Source organism: Martes martes, assembly GCF_963455335.1.
Source record: "Martes martes genome assembly, chromosome: 4".
Taxonomy (NCBI): domain Eukaryota; kingdom Metazoa; phylum Chordata; class Mammalia; order Carnivora; family Mustelidae; genus Martes; species Martes martes.
This window is the reverse complement of record NC_137891.1, coordinates 65,761,534-65,777,103: the sequence shown is the minus strand read 5'-3', so window position 1 is coordinate 65,777,103 and position 15,570 is coordinate 65,761,534. Positions and strand designations below refer to the sequence as shown.

The following is a 15,570-nucleotide window of genomic DNA, read 5'->3' as shown; positions in this document are numbered from 1 at the left end:
GAGAGGCAGGCAGAGAGAGAGGGGGAAGCAGGCTCCCCACTGAGCAGAGAGCCCGATGTGGGGCTCGATCCCAGGACTCTGGGATCATGACCTGAGCTGAAGGCAGAGGCTTTAACCCACTGAGCCACCCAGGCGCCCCAAGATAAGCTGTTTCTTTTGGGTGATTAGGCCTTGGAGTTCAGATGAGAAATAGACTAAGCATCATATGAGGGTGTAATATAAGAAATAACATTGCAGGGACGCCTGGGTGGCTCAGTTGGTTAAGCCGCTGCCTTTGGCTCAGGTCATGATCCCAGGACCCTGGGATCGAGTCCCGCATCAGGCTCCTTGCTCGTCAGGGAGCCTGCTTCTCTCTGCCTCTGCCTGCCACTCTGTCTGCTTGTGCATGCCCTCGCGCTCTCTCTCTCTCTCTCTTTGACAAATAAATAAATAAAATCTTAAAAAAAAAAAGAAAAGAAAAGAAAAGAAATAGCATTGCATTAAGATCTGTTTTTTGTTTTCTTTTTTAATTGACCAGCTCAAGAATCAAAGAAATAAAAAACCTATTAGTCAGGTTAAGCCTGATTTATCCTCACAAATACAAACATCTTGTGAAAATTCAGAGGGTCCTAGAAGAAATGTCTTATTAACTCCTTCGGAGGCATATGAAGAGCTTCTAAACCAAAGAAGACTAGAGGAGGACAGATACCGACAACTAGATGATGAAATTGAATTAAGGAATAGAAGACTCATTAAAAAAACTAATGAAGAAGTGGACATTTCCAATAAAAAACCTCAAAGGTTTGCCAACAAAGCTGACATTCCAGATAGAAGATTTCACAGGTTTAATGAGGATCGTGTTTTTGATAGACAGTATTGCAGACCTGATCAAGATCCTGAAGTAAGTGAAGAAATGGACGAGAGGTTTAGATATGAAAGTGATTTTGATAGAAGACTTTTGAGAGTGTATACAAATGACAGGTATTTACAACTTCATTTTTATTTTCTTTCTTTGCTTAGTATTAATGTTACTTTCTATGATTATGTTATGGAGAAGCAGTTTCATTTATCTACATACTTGGTTAATTCTAAGATGCTATCAGTTTGAAATTATAGGATTATTTTCTATGTGCCACTGAAAGAACAAATAGAACCCCCCAAGATGGGGGGAAAAGGGACCCTGTAATAAAGCTGGGACACTGAAAGGCTACAACCTTCACGTAAAATTAAATGGGAAATAAATTTTTTCACAGAAGGAGACAGAAAGGAATCGTCCATGTTTTAACCTTGGCACTGAATGGAGGGATTAAAAAAACAAAACAAAACCCCTCTCTGAGGTTATGAACTGTAAGTCAGTACTGATTCAGGTTTGCAGTCTGAATTCATGTTGCCAGTATTGTTTAAAAAACCTTGAAGCAAGAATTCAGGGTTATTTCAGATTCCTATTGTCCCTATGTGAATGACAGGAGAAAAAAGAACTCTTTGCAATAACCTGAAAAACTTTAAAACCAGGTTGATGGCAATCCCAGTTACAGATGTTAAAATGTAGATTAAAAGGACAATTTAAAAGAGATGAAATGTAGTTTATTCCTTTAATGTTTCTGTGCTCTCAGTACTTCTATCAATATACTTCACTGTTTTTAAGTCACTTATTAAACATTTACTTAAGTGAAATGGTATCAGATTTTTACCATCAGATTTTCAGATGCCTTTCAGTTCTTTGGGATGATTTTTTGGGGGACACTACTTATAATTTCTTAACTGCTACAGTGGAATTTTGTTTTATTAAGTCACTTATCTTAATACTTAAAATTTGCTCTATTTTCATAAACTTTTGGAGATAGAAATATGGCAGGGTTCCATATTTGTCAGTAACATGTTAACTTGAAAGGGTGAAATCTAAATTTTAAAGAGTTTATGGGACCTGTTTTCTTAGTCCAAATAGGTTACCATTTAAATATTTTAGAACATTTCTGAGACATAATGTTGTGCATTGAGCATTCTAGTTATTAATAATAATACAAAACCTTTACACTTCGTTGTCTTCTGCTCTTTATTCTGTAGCTATTACGGCCTGCTCACCCAGTCTTTTTAGTAATAAGTGATGTGAATGATGGACTATAATTTTGCAATGCTACTTGTCATTTCTGATTTGAATCTAATTGCTTGTACTTCAGAAAAGAGTCTAAATCCTACAGTGTTTTATATTTGAAAATGTTTATACCTAAAGGTAGTCAAAGGCTGCCTAAACTAAAAGAGCTCTCAATTGGGGAACTGCAGGTAGTCTTGGACTCTTGGTTTTGCCTTCTTTGTACATGAAAACATTTTTTCTTTATGGTTTCTGTTTATCTTTAAAATGTAATGTAATGCTATCTTTTAAGTTTGGAATTTTAAGGAACTTATTATGATTGCTTTTAAAATATGTTTAATCTATTATTTTTATAATTATATTCTGCAATAATTTTATACTGGAACAAATGAATTTCAGCCTAATTATCTGAGAACTATCTTTTTTTTTAATATATTCCACAATCAAAAGGACCTCTTTTTATATAATCTTCTCCAAGTAGTATTTTAAGAATAGATTAAACATGAGAATGAGTGAGAATAATTCCTGTTACATGTTTTACAATGTTTAGAAATATTTCTTCAAATTTAAATCATTATTATGTAATACTTCCATTTTGTTAATGCATAAACTTACATCTCTAGATGTAGGGTTTTCCACATATGTCTCTAAGGTATGAGGTTAAAATTGAATTTCTGTATTGCAGATTTGTAGATTCCTTAATTCCAGCAAAAAACCCCCCAAATCACATCTGTAATTAAGTAGTTTTTATTTAGGAGGCAGAGTAGTAGATCGGAAAAATGACTTTACTTATTAGTAAAATTTTTGACACTACAGAAATGTGTAACTGCATTTGGCCTCTTGCTCTAACCATTTATTCTTTAAAAAAATATTTTTTAAGTATAGTTGATATGCAGTGTTATATTAGTTTTAGGTGCACATATAGGGCTTCATCAATTTTATACATTATGAGGTGTTCACCACAATGTATATAGTTACCATCTCTAACCATACATTATTATAATAATACTATCTGCATTCCCTATGTTGTATTTTTCATCTCTGTGACTTACTTTTTACTACAGGTTTATATCTCTTAATCCCTGTCACCTATTTAACCCTTTCCACCCATGCCCCTACCCTCTGGCAACAAGAGTGTTGTCTGTACTTATGAGTCTGTTTCTGTTTTTTGTTGTTAGTTTGCTCATTTGTTTTATTTTTTAGATTTCACATATGAGTGAAATTATATGATATTTTTCTTTCCCTGACTGACTTATTTTCACTTGGCATAGTACCCCCTAGGTCCATCCATGTTGTTGGAAATGGCAAGATCTCATTCTTTTTTATGGCTAATACTCCATTTTATATCTATACCACATCTTCTTTTATCCATTCATTTATGGATGGACACTTGGGTTGCTTGGCTATTGTAAGTTATGTTGCATTAAACATAGCGGTGCAGCTATCTTTTCAAAGTAGGGTTTTCATTTTCTTTGATTAAATACCCAGTAGTAGAATTACTGGATCAAGTAGTATATCTATTTTTATTATTTTGAGCCATCTCCATGCTGTTTTCCATAGTGGCTATACCAGTTTACATTCCCACTACATTGTACGGTAATCCCTTTTCTCCACATCCTAACTAGCACTTACTACTACTTGTCTTTTTGATACTAGCCATTCTCAGTGGTGTGGTGTGATATCTATCTCTTTGTGGTTTTCATTTGCATTTCCTTGATGGTTAGTGATATTGAGCATCTTTTCATGTGTCTGTTGGCCATTTGTATGTCTCTTCCAAAAAACTGACTACTCAGGTCCTCTACTTGTTTCCTAATCAGATTATCTGCTTTGGGGTTTGAATTGTATGAGTTCTTTACATGTTTTGGAAATTAACCCCTTGTTGGATGAATCATTTGCAGGTATCTCCAATAGGTTGCTTTTTATTTTGTTGAAGGTTTACTTTTTGCACAAAAGGATTTTATTTTGGTGTGGTCCTGATAGTTTTTTGTTTTTTGTTTGTTTGTTTGTTTTTGCTTTTGTTTCTCTTACCTTAGGAGACATATCCATAAATTTGTTGCTAAGGCTGATGTCCAAGAGGCTGCTGTGTTTCCTCTTAGAAGTTTTATGGTTTCAGGTCTCATGTTTAGGTCTTCAATCCATTTTGGGTTTTTTTTTTGTGTATGGTGTAAGAAAGTGGTTCAGTTTTATTTTTTTACATGTAGCTGTCCAGTTTTCCCAGCACCATTTATGGAAGAAATGTTTGTTTCCCCGTTGTAGATTCTTGCCTCCTTTGTTATAGATTGACTGTGTAAAGTGTAGGTTTATTTCTGGGGTCTCTGTTCAGTTTCATTGATCCATATGTCTGTTTCTGTGCTGCACCATACTTCATTTTTTTTTTTTTCAAGGTTTCATTTATTTGACACAGACACAGCGAGAGAGGGAACACAAGCAGGAGAGTGGGAGTAGCAGGCTTCCCGCCAAGCAGGGAGCCCGATGTGCGGGGCTCAATCCCAGGACCCTGGGATCATGATCTGAGCCAAAGGCAGACTCTTAATGACTTGGCCATCCAGGCACCCCCACCATACTCTTGATTACTATAACTTTGTAGTACTATCTTGAGATTTGGATTGTGATGCTTCCAGCTTTGTTCTTTCTCAAGATTGCTTTTGCTATTCTGGGTCTTTTGTGGTTCAGTACAATTTTAGGATTATTTGTTTAAATTCTGTGGTAAATGCTTTTGGTATTTTGATAGGAATTGCATTGAATCTGTAGACTGCTGTGGGCAGTTGGGACATTTTTAATAATAATATTTTTTCATTTTCACTTTCTTTCATCAGAGTCTTACAGTTAACCAAGGTGAAACACCTTGGTTAAATTTATTCCTAGGGTTTTTTGTTTCATTTTTGATGCAATTGTAAATGGGATTAAAAATTGTTTTTCTCTCTGCTACTTCATTATTGGTGTGTAGAAATGCGGCAGGTTTCTGTATATTAATTCTTTTTTTAAAAGATTTTATTTATTCATTTGCCAGAGAGCGAGTGAGAGCAAGAGAGAGAGAGAGAGCACGCACACAAGTAGGGGGAATGGCAGGCAGAGGAAGAAGCAAGGTTCCCCACTGAGCAAGGAGTTCCATGTGGGACTAGATCCCAGGACTCTGGGACCATGACCTGAGCCAAAGACAGACACTTAACTGACTGAGGCACCCAGGCATCCCAAATTTTCTTTTTTTTAAAAAAGATTTTATTTATTTGACAGAGAGCACTCAAGCAGAGGGAGTGGGAGAGGGAAAAGCAAACCCCTTGCTGATCACAGAGCCTGATGTAGGGCTCAATTCCACTACCTTAGGATCATGACCTGAGTTGAAGGCAGATGCTTAACCATCTGAGCCACCCAGTATATTAATTTTCTATCCAGCAACATTACTGATCTCATTTATTAGTTCTTATAGTTTTTTGGTGGAATCTTTAGGACTTACGCATATAGTTTTGTGTCATCTGCAAATAGTGTAAGTTTTATTTCTTCCTTACCAGTTTGGATGCTTTTTACTTCTTTTTCTTGTCTGATTGCTATGATTTGTGCTTCCAGTGCATGTGTTGAATAAAAGTGCCAAGGGTGGACATCCTTCTCTTATTCCTGATCTTAGAGGAAAAGCTCTCAGTTTTTCACATGGAGTATGGTGTTAAGTGTGTGTTTTTCATATATGGCCTTTATTAGATGAGGTCTGTTCCCTTTGAACCTACTTTAAGAGTTTTATCATAAGTGGATGTTGTATTTTGTCACATGCTTTTTCTGAATCTGTTGAGGTGATCATATGCTTTCATCCTTCATTTTTTTTTTAAAGATTATTTATTTATTTATTTGACAGAGAGTGAAATCACAAGTAGGCAGAAGTAGGCAGAGAGGCAGGCAGATGGAGAGGGAGAAGCAGGCTCCCTGCTGAGCAGCGAGCCTGATGTGGGACTTGATCCCAGGACCCTGGGATCATGACCTGAGCTGAAGGCAGTGGCTTAACCCGCTGAGCCACCCAGGTGTCCCCATCCTTCATTTTGTTAATGTGTTGTATCACGTTGATTGTTTTGCATCTGTTGAACCATCCTTGCATTCCTAGACTAAATCCCAGTTGATTGTAATGAATGATTCTTTTTTTTTTTTTTTTTTTTTTTAAAGATTTTATTTACTTATTTGACAGATAGAGATCGCAAGTAGGCAGAGAGGAAGGCAGAGAGAGAGAGAGAGGAGGAAGCAGGCTCTCTGCTGAGCAGAGAGTCCCATGTGGGGCTCGATCCCAGGACCCTGGGATCATGACCGGAGCTGAAGGCAGAGGCTTTAACCCACTAAGCCACCCAGGCGCCCTGTAATGAATGATTCTTAATGTATGTTGAATGTGGTTTTCTAACATTTTGTTGAGAATTTTTGCATCTATGTTCATCAGGTATTTTGGCCTATAGGTTTGTGGGTGATTTTTTTTTTCTTTTTTCTTTTTTGTAGTGTCTTTCTTAGTTTTGGTTATCAGGGTAATCCTGGCCTCACTGAGAGAATTTGGAACATTTCCTTCCTCTTCTATTTTTTGGGAATAATTTGGGAAGGTTGGGTGTTAACTTTTCCTTAAATATTTGCTAGAATTCACCTGGAAAGTTATCTTCTCTGGGACTTTTATTTGCTGGAAGTTTTTTTAATTGCTGAGTTCAATTTCATTATTAGTAATCAGTCTCTTAAGATTTTCTGTGTCTTTCTGATTCAGTTTTGAAAGATTATATGATTCTGGGAATTTTTTCATTTCTTCTAGGTTTTCCCAATTCGTTGGCCTATAATTTTTGGTAGTAGTCTCTTAAAAATCCTTTGTATGTTTGTGGTGTCAATTGTTACTTCTCTTTCATTTCTGAATTTATGTAAGTCCTTTCTCTTTTTTTCTTGATGAGTCTGGCTAAGGTTTATTAATTTTGTTTTGTTTATTGATCCTTCTATTGTTTTTTTGTTTTTTGTTTTTTTTGGTCTCCATTTCATTTATATCTGTTCTGATCTTTATTATATTTTTCTTTCTACAGACTTTGGGTTTCATTTGTTATTTTTCTAGTTCCTTTAGTTATAAGATTAGATTGTTGGAGGCTTTTTCTTGTTTCTAGAGGTAGCCTGTGAAATGCTCTTAGGACTTTAACTGTGTCCCAAAGATTTTGGACTGTTGTGTTCTCCATTTTATATTTCTCCATGTGTTTTAGATTTTCTCTCATTTCTTCATTGACCCATTGCTTGGTAGAATATTGTTTAGCCTCCACATTTTTTGTGTTTGTTTACTTGCTTTCTCTCTCTGTCTTTTTCTTTTTTCCCCTTATAATTGGTTTCTAGTTTCATACCGTTGTGGCTGGAAAAGATGCTTGATAGGATTTCAGGCTTCTTAAATTCATTCTGGCTTATTTTGTGGCCTAGCATGTGATCTATCCTGTGGAATGTTTCATGTGCACTTGAAAAGAATGTGTATTCTGCTGTGTTTGGATGGACTGTTCTTTATATATCTGTTAAATAAATCTGGTGTAATATATCATTCAAAGCCACTGTTTTCTTACTGATTTTCTGTCTGGATGATATCCACTGATGTAAGTGGGGTGTTAAATTCCTCTACTATTATTATATAACTGTCAGTTTCTCTCTTTATGTTTGTTAATATTTGCATTATGAACTTAGGTGATCCTATGTTGGCTGCATAGATATTTACAATTGTTAATCTCCTCTAGATGGATTAATCCCTTTATCATTACATAATGTTCTTTCTTGTTTTTTGTCTAAGCATTTATTCATGATATAATGTAATCTTAACCTGAAGTTCTTGACAAAAAATAATTATAACTGATTATGAGAAGTACAAAATTAATTTTCCTTCATTTTTGTAAGTTTCTCTTTTTCTCTTTTTTTCTTCTAAAAGTCAGCATGTGATAAATTCCAGTTTTAATTTTAAAACAATTTTTGAGTTTTATATTTTTGGTCTCACTTTTTTACTAATTACCCCATAAACAATTTCAAGTATGATAATGTGTTTATTAATGAACCATTTTACCCACTTTAGATATGGGAAAGCTAGAGCCCAGGAATGATGTTACACTTCTGAACTTATCATTAATCATTGGCCAGTGTTTTTAAATAATTAACAAGGTAGTTAGCATTTTGCTTGACACTTGCATTCTTTGTCTATGCGTGTGTGTTTATTTATGTGTTATTTATTTATATATATTTACAATTTGACTAAAATTTATGTTTGAGGAACTTTTAGAAATTGAAGGTAATGGTGTATTTTGTAGTACTTTGACGTTTGTAGGCTCTACTTAAATGTGGTCATCCTAGTCTTTATTATTTTTTAACTTGACCTGTATAAGTTAATATATCACCTTATTCTGTTTACTTTATAACCAATGTTAATGAGTAAAAGAAACTTTTAGCTTTAAAAAATGCTTTTTTAAAGTTTTTATGTGACTAATGCAGTTAACACTTTCATTCTATTTAACTCTTGATATTTGTTAGTTTGTAATCTTAGTAGTTATTTAATAAAATTCTGAAATAACATTCCATCTGAAATTAGAATCTGTATGTTAGTCACATAGATGAGTACGTGCTTACTTACTGTGGGACATTCTAAGAAATGTGCATGCTTAATATGTAAAATGTAAATGAGGAGAAATGGTTCATTAAAACTTGAGTTATTTAATACTGTTTTTTTTCTAATACATATTAATTTTCATTTGTTTCTGGAAGGGCCTCTAATACTAACTTTTTTCTCCATTTTAAAGATGGCCTTGATATTAGAAAAACACTGTTACTGAATTAAAGCAAATAAAATTGTGAAACAACTGAAAACAGTGAGGAAAATGGTAACCCACAGTTAACAGCTCAATATTTTTCTTTTAACATCTAGTAGAGTACCTATAATAGCAGAATTCATTCACATTAGAGAAGTTCTTGGTATGAAAACCAGATGATGTAGCCATTTTATGAATTAGATGATTTTTTTTAAGTAGGGAGAAATTTGTTTCTTCCTTGCTGTGAGCTGTATGAATCTAGGACCAATAGATGGTAAATATTTTATTTTTACAATGTGTTATTCTTGATAGCATAAAACATTGCAAATTTATTCCTGAAGTAGTTTGATTCTGTGGTTTGTTAAGGAAAAAAATAAGTTATTCATTATCACTTAGGAGTTCATTTATATTTAAATCAGCTGGAAAAAACCTATGCTTTTAGAGAATTTGCTTTGCTTCTGTAAGAGTAATTTTTTTTTTTGGAAGGTAGACACATGTGTTAATTTTTAGAGTAAACTTGGCCTCTAGCCTATACCTGGTTTCTTTGGGCATTGAGGTTTGAACCTAATTAAAGTTATTGACCCATGTCTTCCAGGAAATAGAGATAGAGAAAAAGCTTTTTCCATTTAACATACCTGTTAAACTTTTTCTTTTGATAGTAGGATGGTGGAAACCCTTTACAATTATTTTATTACTTCAGTTAAATCTGATTTGGTTTGTCAAAGAAAGCAAATTCTTATTTGAGGTTGTCTCTTTCTGACAAAATCAGTGGATTGAGGTGTGGTAAAACCAATCTATGGATTTAAAGCCATAGAATATTTAGATACATTGGTTCTGGGTCTCAGGGATAGTTTTAATTAATCTGGTACTGGCTTTAAAGGTATAACTAAAGAGAAAGGACTTCTCAGGGACAAATGACCCAAATTGAACTCCTGAACTTTCGTTAGAATGAGATTGTTCTTAGACATTTAGTTGAGTTCATTACTATTACCATTCATTGGTTTTCCTTAATGTTGAAAGTATTGAAGAGAAGAGATAGAAATGATGAAAACACTATTGGCTCTCACCAATTCCTGTCTTTCTGGAGAACTTCATTGTCTCAGTAAAGGCTTCTTTTCATTTTTTTCTTTTCTCTTTCTTTCTTTCAGAGAGCAAACAATTATATGTGGGGTCAGGAGAAGGGCAGAGGGAGAGAGAGAATCTTAAGCAGGCTCTACACCCAGGACAGAGCCTGTTGCAACATGACCTAGAGATCATGATCCAAGCTGAAATCAAGAGTTGGGCGCTTAACTGACTGAGCCCCCCAGGCACCCCTCAGTAGAGGTTTCTAAGATAAATTATAAGACCACCATAACAGCTGTTAAAGGAACTGACAGGGGTAGTTAATAGTGATTAGATGTTAGATTTATTAGAAATATGAAAAAAAAGTTCAGTAAATTAAGGAAATTCCATTATAATTATGAGGGTATTTTAATAGGAAATAAGGTAGCTTACTTGCCATTCTGTAATTTGGCTTTACAGCTTATTGGTTTCCCTTCTGTTTTTTTGTTTTTGTTTTTGTTTTTAATATAGTAGTAAACTTAAAAAATATTTATAAAATCTCTGTAAATAGTAATTTTTCATTGATCTAACAAAGTAAGCATAGTCATATCGTGAGTCATTCCATAAAATTAAATAGGATGCCTTAAGATTTTATTTTATCCTTTTTAGTGAAATGTATGTCTCTACTTTTCTTTGGCCTCTTAAACGTTTCTCTAGTCTTGATTTTATCATGACAAGATTTTGATTTTATCAGTGATAAGAGGGGATTTTTATAGTTTTGATAATGATTTTCTTTTCTTTTTTTTTTTAAGCTATATTCCCTATGGGCACTTCATTAGGAAGTCTTATAATTTTACTATAGAATTTAACAATGAGACCTTAACTTTAGCCAAAAATAATTTCTTAAATTTCTTTAATTTAGAATGGACTTTGAAAATGACGTTTTGTGTTTATGGTGCTTACCTTATTAAGATAGCTATATATACTGAAGAACCTACAAAACATTTTTTGCTTTGGATACAATGCTTTGGATGCTTTGGATATATCCTACTTTGGTATATAGATGCTTTGGATACAGATGCTTTGGATATATCATACTTTGGTACAACTGCATAAAGATAAGCTAGAATTGCAAGTCTAAATGTTGCTTTTAGGAAACCTAACTGAAAATGCAGAAGGTCACAAACTCTTGGATAAATTTTAGTGTATAATAAGTAGCCTTTAATTTTAGCCTTTAAAAACGAGATAGGTTTTTAAAAATTTGTAACTTTAAATTTCTCTAATTTGTTGGGAGGCACCACTGTACCACATCAACACATTTACTTTTGTCTGTTGAGTCATGGGAGTCCACCTCCAGGTTCAGTGATTCATCAGGAGGACTCACAAGGCTTCCTTATACAGTTATATTCATGGGTATGATTTATTACAGTGAAAGGATACGAAGTAAAATCAGCAAAGGAAAAAGGGGCTTGGACAAAATTGAAGGCAAGCAGGCACAAGTTTCCAAGAGTTCTGTCCTAGTGGAGTCAAACAGGACGTGCTTAATTCCTCCAGCATTGAAATATGACAACATGGGTGTAATGTTGTCTACTAGGAAAGATCATTAGAGAGTCAGTGCCCAATGTTTTTTATTGGGGGCTGGTCACATAGGCACCAAGGATATATGAAAATTCTGAACTTCTTGAAGAAAAGCAGATGTTCAGCAAAATCTATATTGTTTGTATAAACAGTTTAGGTACAGTGAGCCACTCTTTATTAGTCCTGAGAATGGTAGGACTCCCCCCAAAATCTGTGTTTCCAGGTGCCAGCCAAGGGCCTGCCTTCCAAATAGGTATTTCTAAGGATAGGCAATTTTAGGCCTGTGCTGTTAACTCTTTTCTGCTCATGCATATTGAATATAGACAAGTATAACTAAATCTGGTTGCTTGGCATTATTAATTACAAATTTGAATATTTATATTTATTGATAAATATTTATATTTATCAATTCTTTAAGTGGTAGAAATAGGGAATGAGAGATGCTAAACTGATATGTCAGTTTAAAACAGATTTGAGCACATAGGTTTTAGATCTAAAACCAGCTCTGTTTTGATAAGTTGAAATAAGTCGACATTCCTTTTTGGAAGGTCTTGTGGAGGGTTCTGTTGTTTTAGATATGGATAAAAAATTGAAGCTATTTGGGGAGCCTAGGTGGCTCAATGAGGTAAAGCCTCATGAGGTAAGCCTTTGGCTTAGGTCATGATCCTAGGGTCCTGGGATCGAGCCCCACATCTGGCTCTCTGCTCAACAGGGGGCCTGCTTCGCCCTCTCTCTCTGCCTGCCTGTCTGCCTACTTGTGATCTCTGTCAGTCAAATAAATAAATAAAATCGTAAAAAAAATTTTTTTAAGCTATTTATGTGTCATTCCAGGTCAGATATGTTGAAGGTCACAATTCTGGATAGTCTTTTCTCCACAGATAATATTGACAGTGACTTGTGTGATGGACACAAGTGAAGAAAGACTTCTGTGCTAGCTCTTTGGAGAATGAAAAGTTTTTCTTCTAAAAATCGCCATTTTTCTTAATGTGAAAATGAAATTCACCTACAATATTGAATAATACTTTAACAGCCGTATTTCTCTCTAATAGTCCTTTTGAGAGAAAATATAGTTTGTTAACAGCCACGTGAAGAAATATGACTTGTGAAATGCTGATTTGCATGGATGCTGATAAATGTTGGTGTGAAAAGTCATGTTGGTTTCTCTGGTATGAGGAATTAAGCTAAAGAAATCAGTGTTTGCCAAGTGGAAAAAAAAAGATTAATTGAAAAAATTTTAAGGATTATTTTCTGAAAAGGATTTAAAAAAATTCCTTTATTTTTTGTTGCTCATGACCTTGTGAGTAAAGTGATCATTTTTTACCAATGTATCAGACTATTTGTTTATAATGTTTTCCCTTCACCTAGTGCTAATATTTATTCTTTCATGTGATTTACAGTGTTAGCAAATGTTGTGCCTTGTCACATTTAATTTAATGGTAAGACAGCTGCTACATTTTTAAGATAAAAAGTTTTGTATATGCAGTGGAATAATTTCCAGAATCTATGAATTTTGTTTAAAAAGATCTCATTGTGAAATTGTCTGTAATGCTCATGAGGGCAAGGACCATGTTCACATACCCAGTGCTTAGAAAAAATAGTACTTGACATGTAATAGGTACTAATTAATTCTTTGAATTAAATGAATGATAAAATGAGTATATGCAGAGTTTTGAAATTAAAATTTTCTAGAAGTTATATTGGAATAATTTATAATAACCTTTTGTTTTAAAGACTATTGAATCCAAACTCTGTTTCTCTTATTAACCAGCAAGTCATACTTGAATTAAATCTCCTTCAAATTAATTTTCAAATGTGTTTGCAGTAAAACTTCATTATAACTCTTTGCTCCCTTTAACATTTCCAATATCAAATGTAAAAACACCAAAGAGATGTAAGAAGGTCCACTGTTCGTGGAGCAAGCTCTATAAGCTAATGTGTTTTTAAGGATGTACGGGAACAGACGAGGGGATGTACCTCCCATGGAGCATGGTGCTGATGTCACAGAACAGTCAAACATACGCATTTCATCTGCTGGAAATAAAAGGTATAGTATGTCATATAAATTCTGCCCTTCAGTCTTTATACTGTGAAACGGCAACCACTAAAACTGTCTTACTGGGGATGCCTGGGTGGCTCAGTGGGTTAAAGCCTCTGCCTTCGGCTCAGGTCATGGTCTCAGGGTCCTGGGATCGAGCCCTGCATCAGGCTCTCTGCTCAGTGCGGAGCCTGCTTCCCCCCCACCTCTCTTTGCCTGCCTCTCTGCCTACTTGTGATCTCTGTCTGTCAAACAAATTAAAAAAAACAAAAAACAAAAAACAAAAAAGCTGGCTTACTGAATAAGTAGAAAGGTACAGTATGAGAACAGCTTTCCTTATTTAATAAGAAAATAATTAAAGGGAAAAATAAAAGAATTAAAGTGAATGGTGTTAAATGAGAATTTATAGTACTTTACAGCATTCTTTTGAACAGCAATGTTTGATTATAAGTGTTCCAAATAAGTCCCTATAATTATAAAGTATATATAAATTTGTTTGAAATAATGAAAGGAGAAATAAGCATGTAGTTTAATGGATTAAAAATCAATAAAATATATTGGGAGTTACAGGAGTGATATAACTTAAGTGGAAATTAATTGAAAATGTTCAGGCAATGTGAGTTTTCCTTTGAAAAAAAAATTTTTTTTATTTTCAGCCTATTGAGTAGGTAACTTTTATGCTTACTTTGTAAAATTAGTGCTCATAATAATTCTGTCATGATGAAAAAACAAATTATATGTATTTTATATTCATGTTCTCTTTTTGTTGATAGTTTTTATCATTTTGGTGGCTTTCTTATATTGTACATAAGTATAAACGATTCTAAATCTATAGTGTATAATGAAGATAATAATGTCATATGTCAGGAAAGGTGTCTATTTTCTTTGAAAAAAAGTATTATATAGAAGTGCTTGAGTAAAGATAATTTGCTGTTTGGGTCTGATTACGTTTCCTTTGAGGGGTTGTCTTTTTTTTTTCCTCCTTATTTCTATAAGGAAGGAGTTTTTAAAAGATGATCTTTTTCAAGTGTGTGAATAAGTATCTCTTTTCTCTTCTTTTTATTGGGATTTATGTGTGTTTATATTCATTTTCCTAACTGGGTTAACTGTTCTTATGAAAAAGAGTTTTATTGGGAATCTATAGAGCCATTGATGCAAGCTGAAGAAAAAGGTTATATATTTATAGAGTGTGAATATCAAGGTCCTACTGTATAAAGAGAGAAAATGCTGTGATTTTACTCTGACTTTAAAAATATGTGACTATTAATGGTGTCCCTAGTACTTTGAAAGCCCCATAACTCATACCTACAGTTTACTTTAAATTTTTTTTACTTGATAATCATCTGGCCTCTAATTCTTTTTCTTTTTTTGGTTTAGTGCTCGAGACAATGAACCATCCAAATCTAACAGAGAGCTCTGTAGTCCTTTTGCAGGAATGCTCTTTGGTATGTACAAAACTTCCAGTTGATTGAACTTTTGCAGACTGTTCTAGACAAGGCTTTTTTCTTTCTTTTTTTTTTTGGTATATTTTTAATTTATTAACGTATAATGTATTATTATTTTCAGGGTACAGGTCTATGAATTGTCAGTCTTACACAATTCACAGCACTCACCATAGCACATACCCTCCCCAGTGTCCATCACCCAGCTAACCTGTCCCTCCTCTCCCACCTCCAGCAACCCTCAGTTTATTTCCTGAGATTGAGTCTCTTATGATTTGTCTCCCTGTCCAGTGCCATCTTGTTTCATTTTTCTCTCCCATCCCCCAACCCCCACCCTGCCTCTCAAATTCCTAATATCCGAGAGATCATACTATAATTTTCTTTCTCCAATTGACTCATTTCGCTTAGCATAATACCCTCTAGTTCCATCCACTTCGTTGCAAATGGCAAAATTTTGGGGTTTTTTGATGGCTACATAGTATTCATTGTATATATAAACCACATCTATTCATCTGTTGATGAACATCTAGGTTCTTTCCATAGTTTGGCAATTGTGGACATTGCTGCTATAAACATTCGGGTGCACGTGCCCCTTCCAATCACTACATTTGTATCCTTAGGGTAAATGCCCAGTAGTGCAAT

The 15,570-nt window shown here is 34.2% G+C and overlaps 1 protein-coding gene across 1 annotated transcript in view; it reads left to right on the top strand.

The window, feature by feature from the left end:
• The window catches only part of CSPP1 (centrosome and spindle pole associated protein 1), a 174,568-nt gene that overhangs the window by 54,142 nt on the left and 104,856 nt on the right, over nt 1-15,570 (top strand). Inside the window, exons 8-10 of the mRNA XM_080801138.1 lie at nt 518-960; nt 13,397-13,495; nt 14,864-14,931. Coding sequence (XP_080657264.1) covers nt 518-960; nt 13,397-13,495; nt 14,864-14,931 — 610 coding nt within the window. The remainder of the gene's footprint in view (nt 1-517; nt 961-13,396; nt 13,496-14,863; nt 14,932-15,570) is intronic.